This window comes from Frieseomelitta varia, unplaced genomic scaffold, assembly GCF_011392965.1.
Source record: "Frieseomelitta varia isolate USP_RPSP 00005682 unplaced genomic scaffold, Fvar_1.2 scaffold_900, whole genome shotgun sequence".
NCBI classification, from domain to species: Eukaryota; Metazoa; Arthropoda; class Insecta; order Hymenoptera; family Apidae; genus Frieseomelitta; species Frieseomelitta varia.
Genome location: NW_025110702.1, coordinates 167765 through 186393, shown reverse-complemented (window position 1 = coordinate 186393; position 18629 = coordinate 167765). Strand labels below are relative to the sequence as shown.

At 46.0% G+C, this 18629-nt stretch overlaps 1 protein-coding gene across 3 annotated transcripts in view; it reads right to left on the bottom strand.

Moving 5' to 3' along the window:
• Nucleotides 1-18629, bottom strand: part of LOC122537311 (unconventional myosin-IXb) — a 97617-nt gene that overhangs the window by 31688 nt on the left and 47300 nt on the right. The window contains exon 1 of one of the 3 annotated variants that reach the window (XM_043670391.1): nucleotides 2291-3305. The exons of the other annotated variants lie outside the window; for them this stretch is intronic. Coding sequence (XP_043526326.1) covers nucleotides 2291-2381 — 91 coding nt within the window. The 5' untranslated portion in view covers nucleotides 2382-3305. Of the gene's footprint in view, nucleotides 1-2290; nucleotides 3306-18629 lie in introns of those variants that run through there. 3 annotated transcript variants of the gene reach the window in all.

Sequence of the window (18629 nt, the reverse complement as noted above, 5' to 3'; positions counted from 1 at the left end):
CTTTCGTGCCCGCGTGTTAAACGATCGTGGGCGATTACAAGCGATAAGCTCGTAAAAAAAGAAAAAAAAAAAAAAAGAAAAGAAAAGAAATGCAATCGCGAGGAAAAGGTCCCGTTTCGTCAATAGAGTTCCAGAGAGATCGAAGACACCTGCAGTCTCGTTAGAGGAAATTAAGGACGCGGCGATGACAATCAACGGCACGATCTCCAGCCAGCCGATTCAGCCTGTCGCTGAAACGAACGGTGAACGCAACACGGCTCTACAGCAACGGCCATAAATTTCATCGTTGCGGAGCGTGCACGTGTTCGAAGGTAACCGAGAGGGAGGTCTCTCGATTGGCCAATCACCGTTGAAGTTACTTAATAACGGAAATTGGTTAGTAGCGGGATTCGTGGCGCCTTCGAGTCCGCGGCTGTCGAAGCGAGCTGCGCGCAAAGAAGAAAATGAAGAGAAAAGGAAAAAAAAAAGGAGAAGAGGAAGAACGCGAGAGGAAGAAAAGACTTTCTTTCGCCTTCTGGACGACGTAAACAAGACGCGCGACAGGAGATGCGTGGGCGTGAGAGCGAAGGGGATCGAGAGAAAAGACTCGAGAGAGAGAGAGAGAGCATTTCGGTGTGCAACGATCGAACAGCCAAAGAAAAAAAGAAAAAAAGGAGCCGTGACGAGGGCAAGTTGTGCAAGGAACAACAACACACGGTGAAAGAGTCCTCCCCGTTGATGATTCACGGAGTCTCGTTTCTCTTAATCCTTCTTTTCTCCCTTCCTCTCTTTCTCTCTCTTGTTCGTTGAACGAACAGCAGAAGGAATAATGGGCGAAACGATGATAAAGCATTTAACGTTTCGGTGCGTGGTTTATGAGACAATACGACAGAATAATCGGAGGGGTTTAACGAATAAAATAAGAATTACGATTGCTATCGCGAGAAGGAAGGAAAATAAACCGTGATGAGATAATAAATTTCGTTAACTCCAGAAATATACGGGATGGAGGGAAGCAAGCTTGCCAACGGGTACAGTTATACATTATATATATATATATATATATATATATACATGTAAACTAGGTGATGGCATGAATGGTGAAAAGAAAAAGGAAAGTAACGAGGCAAGGAGGTAAAAAGCGTACGCGAGAAGCTGCGAAACGCAAGTGAAGTGATACTCCGAAATTTTAATCTCCGTCGCATCGAGGAGATTACGCGTACGTGACGCGAATTACGCGCGGCGTCTATACCCTAGAAAAAATAGGCGAGTCCTACAGAGAAGAAAGATGTTTTCGCGCTTAAACAACCGCCTGTACACGCGTTCCTTACACGCGTCCTATACTCAAGGTTTGTTTAAAGATTACGAGACAACTAACTGAACGAGTTAGAGAGACTATCAAGAGCTATCAGGCTGAAAGGACACTGTGAAACGAGGCTGCAAGTGTTCAAATAAGTTGGCGTATCTTCAGTTCTCTGAAAAAGAGAATACGTTTCCTCGCTCTAATCTCTAATTGATAAATTTTCAACGATCACTCTACGGCGAACGAGTTAATGAAGCAAACACTCATTCAAAGACACGAATGACAATGATGTCAGTTTAATAGGAAAATCCACCGGGTTTTCCTGGTAGAAGGGCTCGACCTGCTCCGGCTGGTGGCGGAAGAATGCAACGCGTAGGCAATCTCAAGAGAGAAGAGACCACGAGAACTGTTTTAACTGTAAAACGCAGGTAAGTTCTCCGACGACTAGCCACAGCGGTTTTTTGGTTTTCGCGCTGTGCAGGGGCGTAGCTGCTGTCGTGGAGCGCCTCTTGCCTTGCCACACCTGCGCGCTGCCATTGAAAATTCTCTCCTAATTCGAGAGCCAACGATCGAACCAACCCTCGTAAAAAAAAAAAAAAAGGGAAACCGCTTGCAACTCGGTTACGAATTTCGACGTTGAGCGAAGGATGAAGAGACAAAGAGCTTCGACGACGGCGCAAAACAGAAAAGGAAAGTGAAGAGAGAGTGAAGAGTGAAACACACAGTGAAATTCGTTCCAATTACGTCAAGGAGCGTTCAAAAATACGTTCTTAATGAACGAATTTTATAACTGGCTCTATTGTACCTGCTGCTCCCCTTTACAAAGCTCAATCGCGTTTTCAAATCGTTCCTGCCTCTCGAAATTCAGCGCGTAACGATACGACGCGATGATTCTCGATTCCTGGTGCCACGCTGCATTTAAATCGCGTCCAGCGTCGTCCGTGGAAACGCGACTCGACGCGCTAAACGGGAAATAAGACCGATCGAGTGCGATAGCCAATGGCGTACCTTGCAATTTCTTCTCGGTCTCCCAGAACTTTTGCAGCTCCGTGAAGTACTTGTCCAGTATGAAGACCTTGGAGAGGCCCAGGGTGGCCATCTCAGGCGGTCGAGGCTCGTTATCGGCCAGAATTTTCCTCAGCTGATCTCAACTCTGTCGCGCCTGATCCTCTTTTTTCCCCCCCGTTTCTGTCTTTCCTCTCTTTGTGGATTCTTTTCTTTTTGCTTGTTCGTTTGCCTCCTTGCTTGTTGTTTGTCTCCTTTCGCCTCGCGGCTCAAAACCTTCAGACTCGTAGATCGGCCGAACGTCTGGCCAGCTGCCTGTTCAGCGTGTCCTCGGCGCACTCGTCACCGCACTCGCACATCTTCCTTCCGTTTGCTCGCGCGAACCTCTTACGCCCGACCGTCGCGACAGAAACAAGACAGAGAGAGGAAACGGAAAAACACTGAAAACGGATCACATCGCGCCTCCCTCGGAATACTACTGTCCGCCGCGATCGACACGAGGCTCGGTGCATGCAAACCGGAGAAAGAAACTTCGTTCGATCGGAGAGAGAAACTTCGTTCGAAAACCACGAAACCCGAGCGAAACCAAAGTGTCACTGGTTCTCCGTCGAACCAGGAAACGTGCACACCTTGGCGCGTGGAAAGTTTTCCTGGAGAAATTTCGAGAAACACACTAGCTGCTCCGAAAAGCGTCGACTCTCTCTCTCTCTCTCTCTCTCTCTCTCTCTTTCCCTTCCGTGGTAATTGGACTCCTTCGTCCAATGTACACACGATCGTCTCTTAAACGTGACACACCTGCGTCCGCGTTTCCGACAGTTTCGGCAAACACAACTCGAACGGCACGACACAACACAACACGACGCGACACGACTGCGTTCGCAGGAGCGTGGCAAGCAGTGTGGCGACTCGCCGAGTTCAACTGGGCGTCATTGTTGCCTGGAACCCACCTCCGTGGCTGGGCCCTATCTCTTCTAAGGTGTCTTCGAGATAACTTGGCGGCGGCCTCACCTGGTCGTCACGAAACGCCACAGTTAGGTGGAAGGCACCACACGACGAGCCAGCGTGAGCTCGGGGTCCAGGATGTCTGGCCGAGCAACAGGCGGCCGAGGTGGGGGCACCGGTCCCCCGACTGGACCGTTGCTCGTGGATGTTGCATGGAAAAATGGCTGGGCCCCTAGACTACTCGCGCGGGTAGGCGATCTACCTCGACCTCGTCGGATCTCTTCGCGCCGCGGATCCTCTCGCGAGGAGAGAAACTATTCCGCTCGAGCGGGCGAACACGGCGACGCCGCGTGGGCTTCTTCGTTCGTTCGATGAACTGTTGTTTACAAATACGCCGGCCGAGCTGGCCGGAACGACTCCGGCTGGAATGCAGCGGATGAAATTCTTTCCTCCTTCGGCTTCCTTCTTTCTTTATCAACGGAGGGGAGGAACGATGTAACGAGGCGGAGGGTATCCTTCCTCTCCGGCAAACGGAAACGTTCAGCGAAGAGTTTATTCGTTTCCCACAGAGTTTATTTTTCGTTCGACGCTGGTCGAATTTTTTTTTTCAAACCGAAAATTTCCGGAACCGAAAGACCCGATGTCGCGATGTCCCGGCAACAAGTCGCGGTTTTTCGGCGTATTTTTTCACGGGGACCGATAGCGGAAACAGCATCTGGTACGAACGACGCGGCGTGCACGGCCAGCCTTGCACTTCGAAATTCATCATCCGGCGGCTTTCGCGATATCTGATTTGAATTGCGCGCCACCGGATGGACACTGTGTCGAAACTTGCACATCGATTCGACACATCGATTTCAACCTATGAATTTCACGTTTCGAAAATCTTAGGGAAAATACCGAACGATGTCTCTCCCTTTCCTAGAACGCGGCCTCGCTTCCGACTGACTAATTGGTCAACGTGACCAATTGATCCTGGCCAATTAACCAATATACCTTCGTATATTATACCTGCGTTAATTAGAGGAAAAAGGCGCTCGCCGTTCTGTTTAGAACCGTTTTCGTTCTTGCTCTCGATGGTTAATTGCTTCATGGTAGACGCACGATCATTAGTTATCAACGTTTCCAACGGCGGATTTTGCGGCAAGTTTCCCAGTAATTGCGCGGCTCGTGCAGCCAGCCGGGAGCGTCGAGGCGGTGCATTTTCGGCGAAAACTCATCGATTCATCGGGATAATTGCTACCTAAGTCGAACAGAGGTTCATTGTTAATTGCTCGTTACTCGCTGTTCCACCCTGGCTAAGGCCTTTGCTCTCTCGTGATTTATGCCCCTTTGGGAGACGTTGAGTGCGGCCAACTTAACCGGCACGGAGCATTATCCGCGACTGTAAAAATGAAAACGCTCTCGACGAGCGTGAACTATCCTACTTTCCCAATATGTTTCATAACTGGCTTTTAGCCATGGAACAATCAGGCAAGAAACGACACTGCCATTTACGTCGACGTTCCAAACTTGAATCGCTCGAAACAATTACTATCTCTCGGAGCAGTGAGAACGCTTTCAAGATAACAGAGCCTAATTGTAAGTGTATGTGACGTGTGGTTAGATTCAATGTATTTGGTGCACATACTTCTTGACGTTGTATAAAAAATGAAAAAGTGGTATGAGAAATTGAGGTACAACGACGTCTTAATATCGCCACGAAAATTTGAACAGCGTACATTGGAACATCTATTATTTTTATTAGTCATTTTTAATTGACGATAAGCTGCAAAAATACTATTTTATTTAGTATTTATTTAGTATATATATATATATAGAAGGCCCGCCTTTCCTTGAATTGGAAATTACTATTAGAATCAAATATTCATTTGAATTATTTAACGTCATTATCATTCAAATATGACAGAAACTATCTTATGTAATTTTACATATATATATATATATATATATATATATATATATATATATATATATAATATAATTAAATATCATGTTGAACCAATCAATTCGTTGATTACACCGAGCTACCGTTATTGCTATTAATTTTTGATAAAAAAGAAATGTGTCCAGAGCTCCAAAAAAGTCTACGTCACAGACAACTCCACTGTCACATTAAGCCAGTCATCGTGCATCGAGCTTCTATCTCGTCGCTGTTCATTTTTAAGAGATCGTGATAAAAAGAAAAATATTTCTAGAGTTCCAGGAAACCATATGGCACAAATCGGGCCATCTCGAGAACATCAAGTATCGTGTTAAGCCAATCACTCCGTGCTTCGCGACGAGCTGTTCGTGCATCTCTTCGACCTTCGATCGCTCGGAGGTATCGAACCGGGTGGCAAAAAGTCTAGCAGAGCCGCGGTAACCCTTTGGCTCGCGAACGAAGTAACTACATCACGGCGGCGGTGACACGCGATACGCGCGTCACCTGACCCGTTCGCCGAATGAATGGTTTCTCGAAAGTATCGCGAGGTTGACCGGATGCGAGTTCGAAACAGGATCGAAGCTGCTCTCGTTTCGTTGACGGGCCGACGGAGGCAAGGCGAGGCCACGAGACGACGGAGAGAAGAGCGCGCGAAAAAACACGAAGAAGGAAGAGAGGGAGGGGAAGACATCCGAGCGAGGTATCTTCGTGAGGATCCTTCGACGGACGTCCCGAAGCGTGTTCCGCCTTATAATTTTGATCTACAGCAGCGAGAGGAATCCAACATGGCCGTTCGCTCGCTCTATGCCGCAAACAATAACACATCTACTCCACTCTGCATCGTGTTCTGCTCGATATTTGCAGTAATATTGCACGAGCGTCTTGAGCAAGCGTTTATCTAGTTGATCAAAGTTTGCATCTAACAAGCCAATATCGTTCATTCGGTTTCATTCGATCGTCAGTTAACAGAGAAATCGTTTGATGAAAAATATATTTGATATTCTTGTCGCAAGAGTTGCTGCCAATTTTAGGCTGGGAAATACTTACAACTCTAGCAATTGATGATTCTTAGAAGTTAATTCAATCGTTAGAAATAATTGCGTCACGAAGAAACTAAAATACCTCTTTCAAGTTCCAACAACTTTCAATTACAACAGTAACATTCCATGTTAATGATACTGTAAAATTCATCGAAAGCTGTCGAAGACTTAATAAAGGCGAAAATTAGAGGATATGTAAATCGTGGAAGAACTAAACTAAAAGAATCAAATAAACAATCATATAAATTTCAACATTTCACCACAACTTTCAACATTCGCGCAGTGATGAAAAATTGGGTCAATCGGAAGATCCCCCCAATTTTGGGTTCGAAGAATTCCAATGGCACCGAAATAACCGATCGATATTCCGGGGCCAGAGTTTCGCTCGAAAATTCGTGCCGATTAGCCAGCTCGAGAGAGGCAGCAACGCGTCGCTGCTAGCTCTAGTCTTAGCCGCCTTAGGTCCCTTCCCGTCGCCCCCTTCCCCCTTCCTTCCCCTCGACTCCCTTTCCACAGGATCAACCACTCGACGTCCCACTCCATTGGACCTCCTACGACCCTCCGCCCGAGTAGACACCGTGGGGAAGCCGCCGGGAAGAAGAGGAGAGGTAAGGTCTCTCACCAGGGGCCGACGACCACTACCGGACCCAACTCTACCTCCCCTCTACCTGGCTACGACCTCCTCGAAAGCACGATTATGCGGAGATTAAACTCAGCTCGTTGCTGTGCCGCGTTGAGATTCGGCATCGGAGCCTTCCGTGGCGTCGAGGGTGCCACGGTATCCGTGGGACTCTTTCGGATTACAGGGAGTGGCGATTTCGAGCCTGCAGCTTGCCAGATTTAGATAGTACAGAAAGCGGCACAAAAGCGAGGAACGATCTGAACGAGCTTCGCGCTTAACCGAGCGAATTGTCGAATTCACGAAAATAAAAGCACCAATGAAGGTTCTTATCAGCACGATTGAACTGGTATTATTGGAAAAATTATTACTCGCTGTTTTAAAGGCAGCAACGAATTATTGGATTTGCGACGAAACATGGAAATTGTAAATATTCTGAACGAGATTATTAACATCCATCGACTCTCGTTAAGCTACTGATAGTGAGTTTTACGATACGGAACGAATAAAGTTCTACTGAACTAACCATTAAAATGTAAAAGTAAAGCCCACTCTGCGCTGGCAACTGATTGCGGACCACAACGAGTGACCAAACCAATTATACAATAATTCGTCGCTTTCTTTTTGAACTCGTCGGCATGATATCACGGCAGGATAGAAATTATTGAGAAGTAACAAATTTATTGTTTGTCTTTCTTATTTTGTTTCGCTTAAAACTGAGAAAATATTACAATTTTGGAAGAGAAAATTCTCGACGTGCGTGGCACGTTATTTCAGCGCAAGAGGTTAGTCTACTCGATGTAAAATTGTGTGTTTTAGATATTTTTCGATCGCACTACAAATATCCCGGGAAGCTCTCTTTTAGTATGAATCTGTACAAAAGTAAGTCTAATTACATGCAAATGAATCACAAGTTTGATCGGTACGGCGGAAAGTAAATCGTTGAAATACTAAGTAGGTTCTCGCCGAGGCACCGTCAGCAAGGAGGTTACTCGAAGGGCCTCACGGCTGATTAACGAGCGCATGCTCGAAAAGTGTGAGAGCCCGAATATTCGAGGACACGTCAGCCCTCCCAGCGTGGCCACCGGAGCACCTGTCGTGCGTGAGATTTTAAGAGCGTGTCGTTTACACATTCGGGCCAGCCTGAATCGCTCTCTCCTGAGATTCTCCCGTCCCAGGGATCCCCATCCAGAAAAATCGTCGAATTCGCCGACGAGAAAACGGCGAGAAATTATATCCTCGGTCGGTGATATAGAGTCTTCGAGGCGGTCCCGTCAAAAATCCACGCCGGAGGAGCGTGTAATCGTTCGAAGGCGCGTATAAACGCAGCGGCGAGCGAAAACACGAGGCCCGAACCTCTCGTGGAAACGTTGGGCTACCCTTCGTTCGTTCCAGGCCCCGAGCCTCTCCTCTTCGCGCCAGAACGGAGAGGAGAAAGGCGCAGGCGGCGAGAAGGAGGAAGAGGATCCGCTCTTTGCGGTGAAATTCAAATCTCGACCGAGAGATCGGCCGTGCACGCCCCGCTCGCGAAACCGGTTTCGCCGCGATCGAGTCCCGATTCCCCCCTCTCCTACCGAGTCGAGAGGGTCCGACCGTGGTCCGTACCATACCACCTTCCAGCTAACTCCGCGCCGATAAAGCAGGCATCGACAGTTGTGAACCATCCGGGGCCCGTGTACCCGCAGCACGATCTGGCGAGCAAACGACGAGCTTTACCTCTCGGCAGAGGGAGAGTCCCTCTTACCGATCCTCGAAAATGGGCCTCATCGTGCTCCGTGGATTCGTTACCGATCTCTGAGAGACGTTTTCAAGCGAGTTTCTTATCTGGTGATCAGCGAGTTCTTTTTTTTTTTTTTTTTTTCAGAGGGAATGTTTAAAGATTTAAATGTTGAAACTGATCAACTGCGAAGAGCAGGTGAATAATTTTTAGCAATTGCGAAGAATTCCGAAGATTCTGTGAACAACGTGGTGGTAAGTAGCTACGAAGTACGTGGCTCTGCTACTAGTTCTTCAACTAGTGCACATAAGAGCCTTGAAACTTTCGCGACTCGGACTTCAGACACAAGTGTGTAAACTGGTTGGAAAATTCTATTGGCGCTCGAGCCTGAGCTTACAAGTACAAAGATGTTATGGGACGATAACCAGAGATACAAAGGGGAGGAGTCTTCTTAACGGAGAAATAATTTTGGGTGTTCGAGCCAGAACACCAAACGGCGTCCACGTGACACCCGAATCTGACACGATCGAAAAATTTCAAAATGTACAAATTTCATTCGACGTACGAAGATAGAGGAACCGACGTCGGTAATTCGAAAATCGAAGACCGAGCTTTTTGTCCGTCGCAGCAGTGCACGGTCGCGCGCGTTAATAAAATACAGACATCGAGGCGAGCCATGCGGCACGATTTAACCTTCGATTAAGAGAGTCAAGCCGGTCGTGACTTACCGTAATGAGTCGAGCACACGTACACAAAGCGCATATATCAAAGTTACATAGCTGCGAGAGATAATTCCGACTGATGGCGCGAGCCCCTCGCGCCGATGCTCTCTACGAGCAAAGAAAACCGGCGAGGAGAGATTCTGGGTCAATAATTTACGCGTATGCGCGAGGTACCGTAACCTCGCCGGCTGGCCCGCCGCTGATCCGTCATTTTCATCGGTATTTCAACGATGATCGAAACCCTCTCGCCACTCGTTCCCTGCGCGTTCTCGGAATTACTCTTCGACTCGTACGTCGCGAGTATGTCGCGGGTATTTTAACCACTTGCGCTGGCAACTGACTGCGGACCACAACGAGTGACCAAACTACAATACCGTAATACAATAATTCGTCGCTTTTCTTTTGAACTCGTCGGTACGATATCGGTTGAATAGAAATTATTGAGAAGTAACAAATTTGTTATTTGTCTATTTTGTTTTACTTAAATATACTTGAAACTGGGAAAATATTACAACAAAACATTTCCGACGTGGCACGTCGTTCCAGCGCAAGAGGTTAATACGATGCAGCGGGAGATCGTGTTGTTCCAAACTACCAGCGATAGTCGCTGAAGAATGTCTTCCCCGTCGTCGTAAGTTTTCACGACGTAACGAAGTAAAAATTAACAGACCGAGCAACGAGTGGTGAGTATTATTTCCAATAAAAAAAAAAAAAAAAAAAAAAAAAAAAACAAGATGAAAAAAAAGCCAGTGGAGTTCCAGCTGACTAATTGAATCGAAAATTGCTCGGACCGGCGCGAATACCAGCGACGAGAATTTTCCACGGTGGGGAAAATTGCTGGCGTTCCACGCGACGATAACGCGATCGAGACAATACTCGGGGACGTTCCCGACGTAATCAAGGTCCCGGGTTAATATAATCGGAGATAATTAGTCGGCGGTAAGTAACTGGCCGCCGTTCGCCGTCGATCGGTACCGAAACGGTGAGAGGGGGGGATGCCTGATCAACAATAATCGTGGCGTGAAATCGTGAGCTGTTGGTTAAAAAGTGCGAGCCTTTCGATTTCCACTCGTGGGTCGTGCGAGAATTTCTTGATTATCGGCCTCGTTAGCGGCCATCCGCCGCTATACGGGGAATTTAGAGATGATCGCAGCGACAAAGTCTTCTCGCTCTGTGTCTAAACGCGTTAATTAGTCACGCCTTCGATTAGACGGGCAGCGTCGACAACGATCGCTCGTTATCGCCTGGCCACGGAATACGTGTAAAGCGATTAGTTTAATTGACGACGATTAACTCCGCCCCGCGGTCATCTTTCATTCTCATCGGGCGCGTTTCACTTCCATTTTCGATCTGTCTCCGGTTGATCGCGGCTCTGGAATCTCTTTTTTCTACGTGAGAAAAAAAAAGGAAAGGAAGAAAATTTCAGAGTGAACGTGGAATGTTTTAATCGCTCGATAATTAGCTGCAGCGAGTGATACCTATTACCAGCTCGTACGCTGTTGCAAAAAGAACCGCGAAACATTTGCCTATCGCCAGTGATTAACACCATGATCGATCGTTCCACTTCAAATATTTAACATTCATTTGCTTGTTCGTCCGCCCCGAGGCATTTTCATACGATCAACCGTGATGTATCGAGGTTCTTAGAGAGAAAATTGACTGAAAATTGAAACTTAATAATTCCAGTGCAGATGCTAACATTTTTAAATAAGCACTGACGTTCATTTTTAGTCTCAAGATAGATCTCACGTTCCTTTTTCATTCAAACTGCGATCTTTAATTTAATAAAACTACTGTACGTAACAATTTCCGGTTTCGCTTCTGAAAGAAAAACATTACGAATGTTTGTAGATTTATTTCTAAAATAAAATAATTTGGGAAATAGCTATGCAATTCTCATTTTGTCAATATCCCGATAACAGCACCAGAGTTTGTTATTTTTTAAGATAGACACTGTTTTTACTTCCGAGAATTATTCGTTTGTTCATATTCATTCAAATTCCTTTACATTCGTACATTCGTATTCGTTCGAAAAACAAGTTTTCGTTTCATCAAGTTCAGTGGATCATTGACTACCGACAGAAAACCGTCTCTAATCACTAATTTGATCACCTCGAAATCTTTTTTTTTTTTTTTAAAATACGCTGGTGTCCTTTTTTTTTATTGCCGAGAATTTTTCATAAAAAAAAAAAAGAAAAAAAACAGTCTAACTACCTCGATAAATTCATCCTCACGTTCCCCCTGTCCTTCCCATTCGCGAAACAATTTCCGCCTTATCAATGTCCAGTGTAGCGCGAAAGATTAAACCACCGTCGTAAAACTCTAATCTCTAATTTCGCCCGGATAATCCCGGAGCTGCACACGGCAATTTTTTGAAATGGCACGGCCCTCCTTCCGCCGATAGAAAATTCCTTTACCGCGAGAGCCCATAAAACCTTCGAGCAGCGAGACGATAATCGAAATAACGAAATCGAAAGAGAGAGAGAGAGAAAGAGAGAACGTATAGAGGGAATATTCGGATAAAGGGTATTCGGGCGAGAGGAGGGGGAATTCGCGCGTCCTCCTCCGGCGAGCGAGTATTTTAATTAGGGCACAGGCTTTCGGGATCGGCGATACGTTCTGGCGTCGAGCGGGCGGGCGGCGTCGCGCAATCAAGGCTCGCAGAAAACTGGATTAGCGGCCGTTCGCCTCTTTCTACCTCTCGTTTTTGTTTCCACGCTTATCAGCCGATAAGTCGTGGAACAGGGACGTCCCATTTGCGCGGCGTGGCGCGCCGGATCCTTTTCGCCAGTCGGCCTCCTATTATCGGGGCGAACAACGTACCTTTGCCGTCCGCGCGAACGATGACGCGGCCACTTTGTGTCAGCCAGCGTGAAATAAAGTTCGATCGCCAACCCTCTGCGCCCTCCGAATTTCATTTACCTTCCCGCTGTCCCGAAAGATCGCTCTTCTTTTCTTTTCCTTTCCCTTTTTTTTTTTATTTTCTCGAAACACGGAGCGTCCGAAGAATTTTTAGCAATCGCAAATGAAAAGGGAGTTGTTTATTTCTCGTAACCGAAAGAAGGGACCAGGCGAAATCGCGGCAATTGCACGCCAACGTGCAGAACGACGCTTTGTCGTTTCTTAAATGAATATTCCTCTCGAATAATGATTTTATGGAAACCTTTGTGCACCATTGACATTCCATACGGTGACGTCCCATTGTTTTCGCCCCGTAAAAAAAAGACAAGAGCTTGAAAAGAAAGCCACCGTACCGACAGATTTACAGCCTCTTCTCGCGGTGAAATCCTCGCTTTCGACAAATTTCGCTACCTCGTTGAAACTTTTTCGCTCGAGAAGAATCGGAAAGCGTCTGACTATTCGCGTGGAACTACCACTCGTGCGTTGTCGATAACAAACAACAGCCCGCGGCTATGTGACGACCGCGCGGCAACGTAACGAAAATATAAACGAAGGGACTTGTCCCTACGGAAGCTTTTTCCCCCCTCAGAGGTAAAAACGGGCGAGGTACGATCGGGTTTCAGGGGCAGAGGCCGACGATCCCTGGGAGATCGCGGCGACCGCTTGAAACGGGTACGATTTTTTCCCGGCGGTTTCGTTGGCAGGACGCGGGCCGGCGGATCGCAAGGAGAGGGAGTCGGAGAGGAAGGCAAAAACGCATTGGGTCCGGTGTCAGCGGGTGACGGATGGGCCCGTAAGCCCGTCCAAGGTCTAACGCCGGTCCCCACGAATCCTCCAGTCGTTGCACACACTCCGGTAGAATTGCCGGCCGTATTCACTCCGGTAAACTCTCTGATCTCGATCGCGTTTCCTCCTCCGGCTCCGGACGTAAACGAGGCCAATCTCCGAGTCCGCTCGTGTGTCCGACGCACGATCACGAAGGAAGGGAACCTCTACTAGGAAGGAACAAATTACCCGTGGAATCCTCATACGTTTCTTTCGCCGCTGCTTTTTATCCCTCCTCCTATTCTAGACCGTAATTGATTAGATAATCCTCGGTTGGACAACCTGTAAGACGTTGACAAGCTTCTTCCATCGAAGGGCCGCCGTTTCACCTCTCTCCCTCACCTCTCAGACACCATCTGTCGTACGTCCAATTATATCCGACAAAAATTCACGCTCACGCATCGCCGAGGAGCAAATTGATCTATCCGCGGCGTTCCGACGACGCGCGGAAACGCTCGACGCGCTTCGTAACTCATGTTACACTCGAGGGATACCCCGTGAAACACGTGTTCGAGCGTGTAGTATCGTGGGCCCCCGCTTGCTTTTTAAACGCCGGCATGCGGCTCGCAATAAGTGACCGTTTTCCAGATAAACCAGCGGCGTGATTTTTCAGAAACGCGGCGCACCGCCGGCAGAAGAGGCTCGTCGCCTCGAGGGGTTTTTGCCCGTGTGACTCGGAGAATTCTGGGGCGAAACGCGCGACGAAAACGAGAACGCGAGTCAGCGGTGGCAACGAGAAACGTGTGGACAACGGACGGACAGGATCAAACGAAACGAATTGAAATGAATTCACCTTCACAGTTTACATTTTACTTCTTTTACTCGCGCGTTGTCTCAGACTTAACGTCAGATTTAACGAATTTAGAGTTTCGGGATTTATCGGGAGCGTGTCTTGACGCAGAAGATGGTTTTAGAATAGTCATAATTTCTTTTACATCACAACAGATGTAGCTTGTGCTTCTAGAATTCGAATCGTTTCAAATTTTTTAAAATCACGCAGAAAGAATCTCTCCGCTTTGTGTTTCAACTTTGGAGCACACAATCTTCCATGTCGCCGCGTGTTTCATGCACGTGCCGATTTTCTTCCCTTTCTTCCAACCCTGTGTCCCCCTTCAGCTTCGACGGACGTTTAATTGGATGGATCGAGGAGACATCGTCCGACGAAACGACCAGACCGCGTAACAATGGTGGCCCACCCAACTTTTTGCACCGCGGTCCTCTGCGATGCACTCTCGTTGCACCACCGCGTGGAAGTAGCAAGTCCAATCGAGATCGATTTCGTACAAGCGAGAGAGTGTTCGACGATTTTACGTAAAAGCGTGGCTTTTCGCGGATCGATCGACATCGTTTTAAACGCTCTTCTTATCGTGTGATTGCAATTCACGAATTTAATCCAACTGTGTCATATTCGCCACTAATTTTCATGAATTCTTCGTATTCTTGGCGTATTTTGCCGAATAGATTCATTTAGTAAATTTAAACTAGTAAATTTAATCTTCTAACCACGTGAATTCTAAATTCCTCTAGTAAATTTAAACTTCTACTACGTGACAGTCTACTTCTTTCTCGTAAGTAGGACACCTGATTTCGAGTGAGACGTGAGCTTGATTAGCTCAGATTAACGAATCAATAATTAGAAATAATAGAAACATTAATAGAGCAATTGTTTAATCTGTAATCTGTAATTATCTCTATGTTTATCTTAAGTTTCATGCTAGAATTAGATCAGGTGTTTTACAAACACCTCGCGAGATGCAATCGTGAGGTCGAGAAGAAGCAGACGGAACGCGTCTCTTTCTACGCAAACGATTCAGGTTTAAGGATCTCTCGCTCGCGCATGATAGACCAGACCGACCGGGTTTACAGCTTTTCAATATCTAATCAAGCGAACAAATTATGCCGGGCCCGTGTACCATGACACACCGTTGACGCGGAATGATGGATCGTTCGCGTGGACTTGGCGTACATACATACATGTATATACATATATATATATATATATATATATATATATATATATACCACCAAGTGCGCTCGATTCACTCGATGGAATTTGAAAACCAGAAAATCGGTGACATCTCTTTTATTTCGCCTACGCGAAATTCGGTTCAATTTCAACGTGGATTTCAATGCGTGAATGCATCCGAACGTGAAGGCATTAATCACTCGTTAGGGAGAAGGCAAACAGTGAAATACAACGTGTAAAAATGTTACGCCTCGCACTTTGTAAAATTCCGTCCCGACAGACGAAAGTGGCGAAGAAACAGATCCTTGGAATCTCTTTTTGTAAGTTGTTCTATGATATTCAGAGGAATAAAGCGAATGAAATTGCACCTATCCTTCGTAAATTAAGGGGGCAGGACAGTTTGACGGGCCTAAAAGTTATAAATACTTTGGAGTTCTAATAAAAAAAAAAGGTGTTTCGTGGTTTATTTTAACACATTATGAACTATAAAAAGCAACATTAAAAGAGAAACAAAGAGGGCTCTTATTTAACTTTTTTACGGCATCGTTTTACATAACTTTTTTTTACATTGCCTGCTATCGGTGTGCATGATTCCAGCGAAACAGGATTAGTTGCAAGAAAAGGGCAAGGAAAGTTCCAAAGTAAACGACATTCTGTAGGGATTGACGATCCAACATTTTCATTTTTGTGAAAATTATGAAAACAGCAGCTATTTGTTTTTGATGTATCGAATTCATGCGAAAAATTTCTACGTTTTTTGTTTATATTTTTCGAAATTGTTAAAAATTAAAAAACTGTTCGATCGTCAATCCCTGGTAAATGTTACATAAAGATACGTACCAAGTTTCATAATAATCGGTTGGTTAGTTTCCGAGATATTTTGCACTAGGTTTCTAAAAACCTAGCTCCGAGAAAAAGGCGTTTAAAGTTAAAACGTCATTTTTCGTATGTATCGTTTACTTCTTCTACTTGTATATCGCGGCTCACAGTTCTTACAATTCACACCTAAATTGAATACAAGTCCCCTGATATTCGATTCACCAAAAATAATATTTCAATCGCACGATTTACACTTTATAATGCTGCTTAAAGTTAGTAGTAAACAGTGACACAAATTCAATCATTCTGTATCCGCGGATTTATTATTATACCCTAAAATAAGTTTTAAAGACCAAGATCTTTTGTATCTTATTTCTAGGACTTCAAACTACTATTTAGAACAAAAAAAAAATCGATTTTTTGAAGATTTCAAACTGACCCCTTAAGAATGCCAAAGATAGTCTGTAATAAGATCAATCCCAGTAGCCTTTGAAATCAATTTCAAAGGAAGCACTATTCTAATACACGCAGCGAAAAGGGCCATTCGTACGCAATCGCCAAATGTTATTAAGATTCCGATACGTTCGATAAACGAGTTCGCGCGGAACGTGGATCGAGGGCCGTCAGAGATAGTGCTTTGATATTTACCGAGTCGGAGCAGCACACTCGATATCGCGGATTACGAAAATTGCCGGGAAGGATATCGAGAAGGGGAGAGACGAACGCCCCCGCTATTAATATCACGAGGCCGGTGTTTCGACGAACGTGCCTTGGGATAGTTCGAAACGATCCCGGCGGACCGCTCTTATCTGGCCCGTTTCTCCCTCGTTCAAGGTTCGCCAAGGCTTCGGCAGAGCGCATCCTTGAGGATTCAACGAGTTACACGGCTTATCTCGGTCAGGGGAGAAGCTACGGCGGCTGTTGTACGAGAAAATGAGATTCGTGTAACCGCGAATCGGGACGCGCCTCTATGCATAGTGGATGGAAGGCCACCGGAGTCATCCCGATGATTCCTCCAGATATACACGGACGCAGATTAATCGGTTGCGCCGCGGTTCGATCGTGTTACACCTCGCTCTCATTGTTCCAAACTCTTCTTTTTCTCTTTTCCTTTCCTTTTTTTTTAAACTTTTTTTTTTTTTTTNTTTTTTTTGTTTCAAATCCCTGGCCGATATCGCGAAGGGGATACGCAGCAGGGTGATTTATATGGAAAAGGCCGGTGGCGCGGCGTCCAGGTCCGCTGGATCCGCGCCAAATTCGTTCGTTTTTGCACCGACTTTATGAACGTGTCATGCAGCCCCATTCCCGATGATGCTGTTAGCGGTGAAAACTAATTTCGCCCGGCGATACGAACTTTAATCTGCATTCGATTAAACCTGTCGCAGGAGTCGCGAACCGGCCCGCAACCGTCCGATGTCCTCAGGTTCGGCCGAACGTCACGCGAAACCGCGACTTCTCAATCGCGTAAGAAACGCGACGTGCGAGTCAAAGATATATATACGTCCACGTGTCACGGTGACAATTCCCCGAATTAATCTATCAGGAGATAATCTATCAGGAGAAACGTTCTCGCCAAGAAGAGAATCTTGAGGAAGAGACAGTGAAATACCATAATCCTGGAAGCTTGGACGATCGCAATTTTCAAATCAATTAAGGGCGAACGTCGGACGGGTGGAGAAGTAACGAAGAATGGCGAGTAGTAACGAGGTGCCACCGATCTGATAGTGGCAGGAGAGAGGCGACGCCTCTCGTTAGAGAGATAGAGAGATAGAGAGAAGGGAAGAAAGAAGCTCTTGCTCAGCGAGCCAGTCCACGGCCCTGCGCGTAACATTACGATAGTGATTTATATCTGTTGAGAGCACAGTGGTAGTCGGCGGTAATGCACTCGGAAGCTGCGAATCAAACCGAACGATCCTCGGACGTTATATAAAGCCCCGGTTTCTCCACCCCTGAGTCTCACTTGATCTAATTATAATTTATTAGACTCCTTAGCAGCCAGTTCGAACAGCGAGCGAATTGTAATAAGCGACACGCTAATGACTAATGACTGGCCGCGGCCGGGGCGAAAACGGCCGTGATTTATTTCCGGTACCGGCAGTTGTTGCGTTGTAAACCAGATGGGCCGAGGGAAATAGAGTGGCGCGCGGGAGAGAACCGGTGTAATATCCATCGAACGATAATTAATTATCCTGGCCGGCCTGTCGATAAAAACTGTGCCCGCCCGTCCCTTTTGAACTTTAAATAGAAGCGTCCCGACCCGGGTTTTAGAGTCTGACCATCGACTAACTGGGATAGATCCGATCCACTTCCGTGTCGCGCGTTTTCGGAGGTCACCTGACTCACGTACCATTTTCATGTCACATCCGACCATATCGATTTAGGCAGGTTTTACACCGCGGCGCTGCTAGTAACGGGGAATTAAAATCGGCAAATACGAACAACGTTAGAGCAACGTTAAGAACATCTCCGAAAACAAGAATTATTCATCGAATCAAACGCTTTCTCATTTGAATGACTATTTTTAATTTTTCACTACGATATTATGATTTGCTACGTAAATTATAGCATTATGTGTCGCAAACTTATAAATCAGCGTACGTCAACAGAGTTGTAAGTTAAAAATTAACTGTGCAAGTGTAGTTTCAATTTGCAAAGAATATAAAAATTGCAATGTTTATCATTGCCTTGAACGTAGAATAAAATAAAAGAGGGTAATTGCAAAAGTTATTTTTAAGAGACGGCCAACTTAATTTTTGACTATGATATAATCATTTTCTACGTAAATAAGCATTATGCGTCGCGGACTTATAAATCAGCGTACGTTAACAGAGTTGTAAGTTAAAAATTAACTGTGCAAGTGTAGTTTC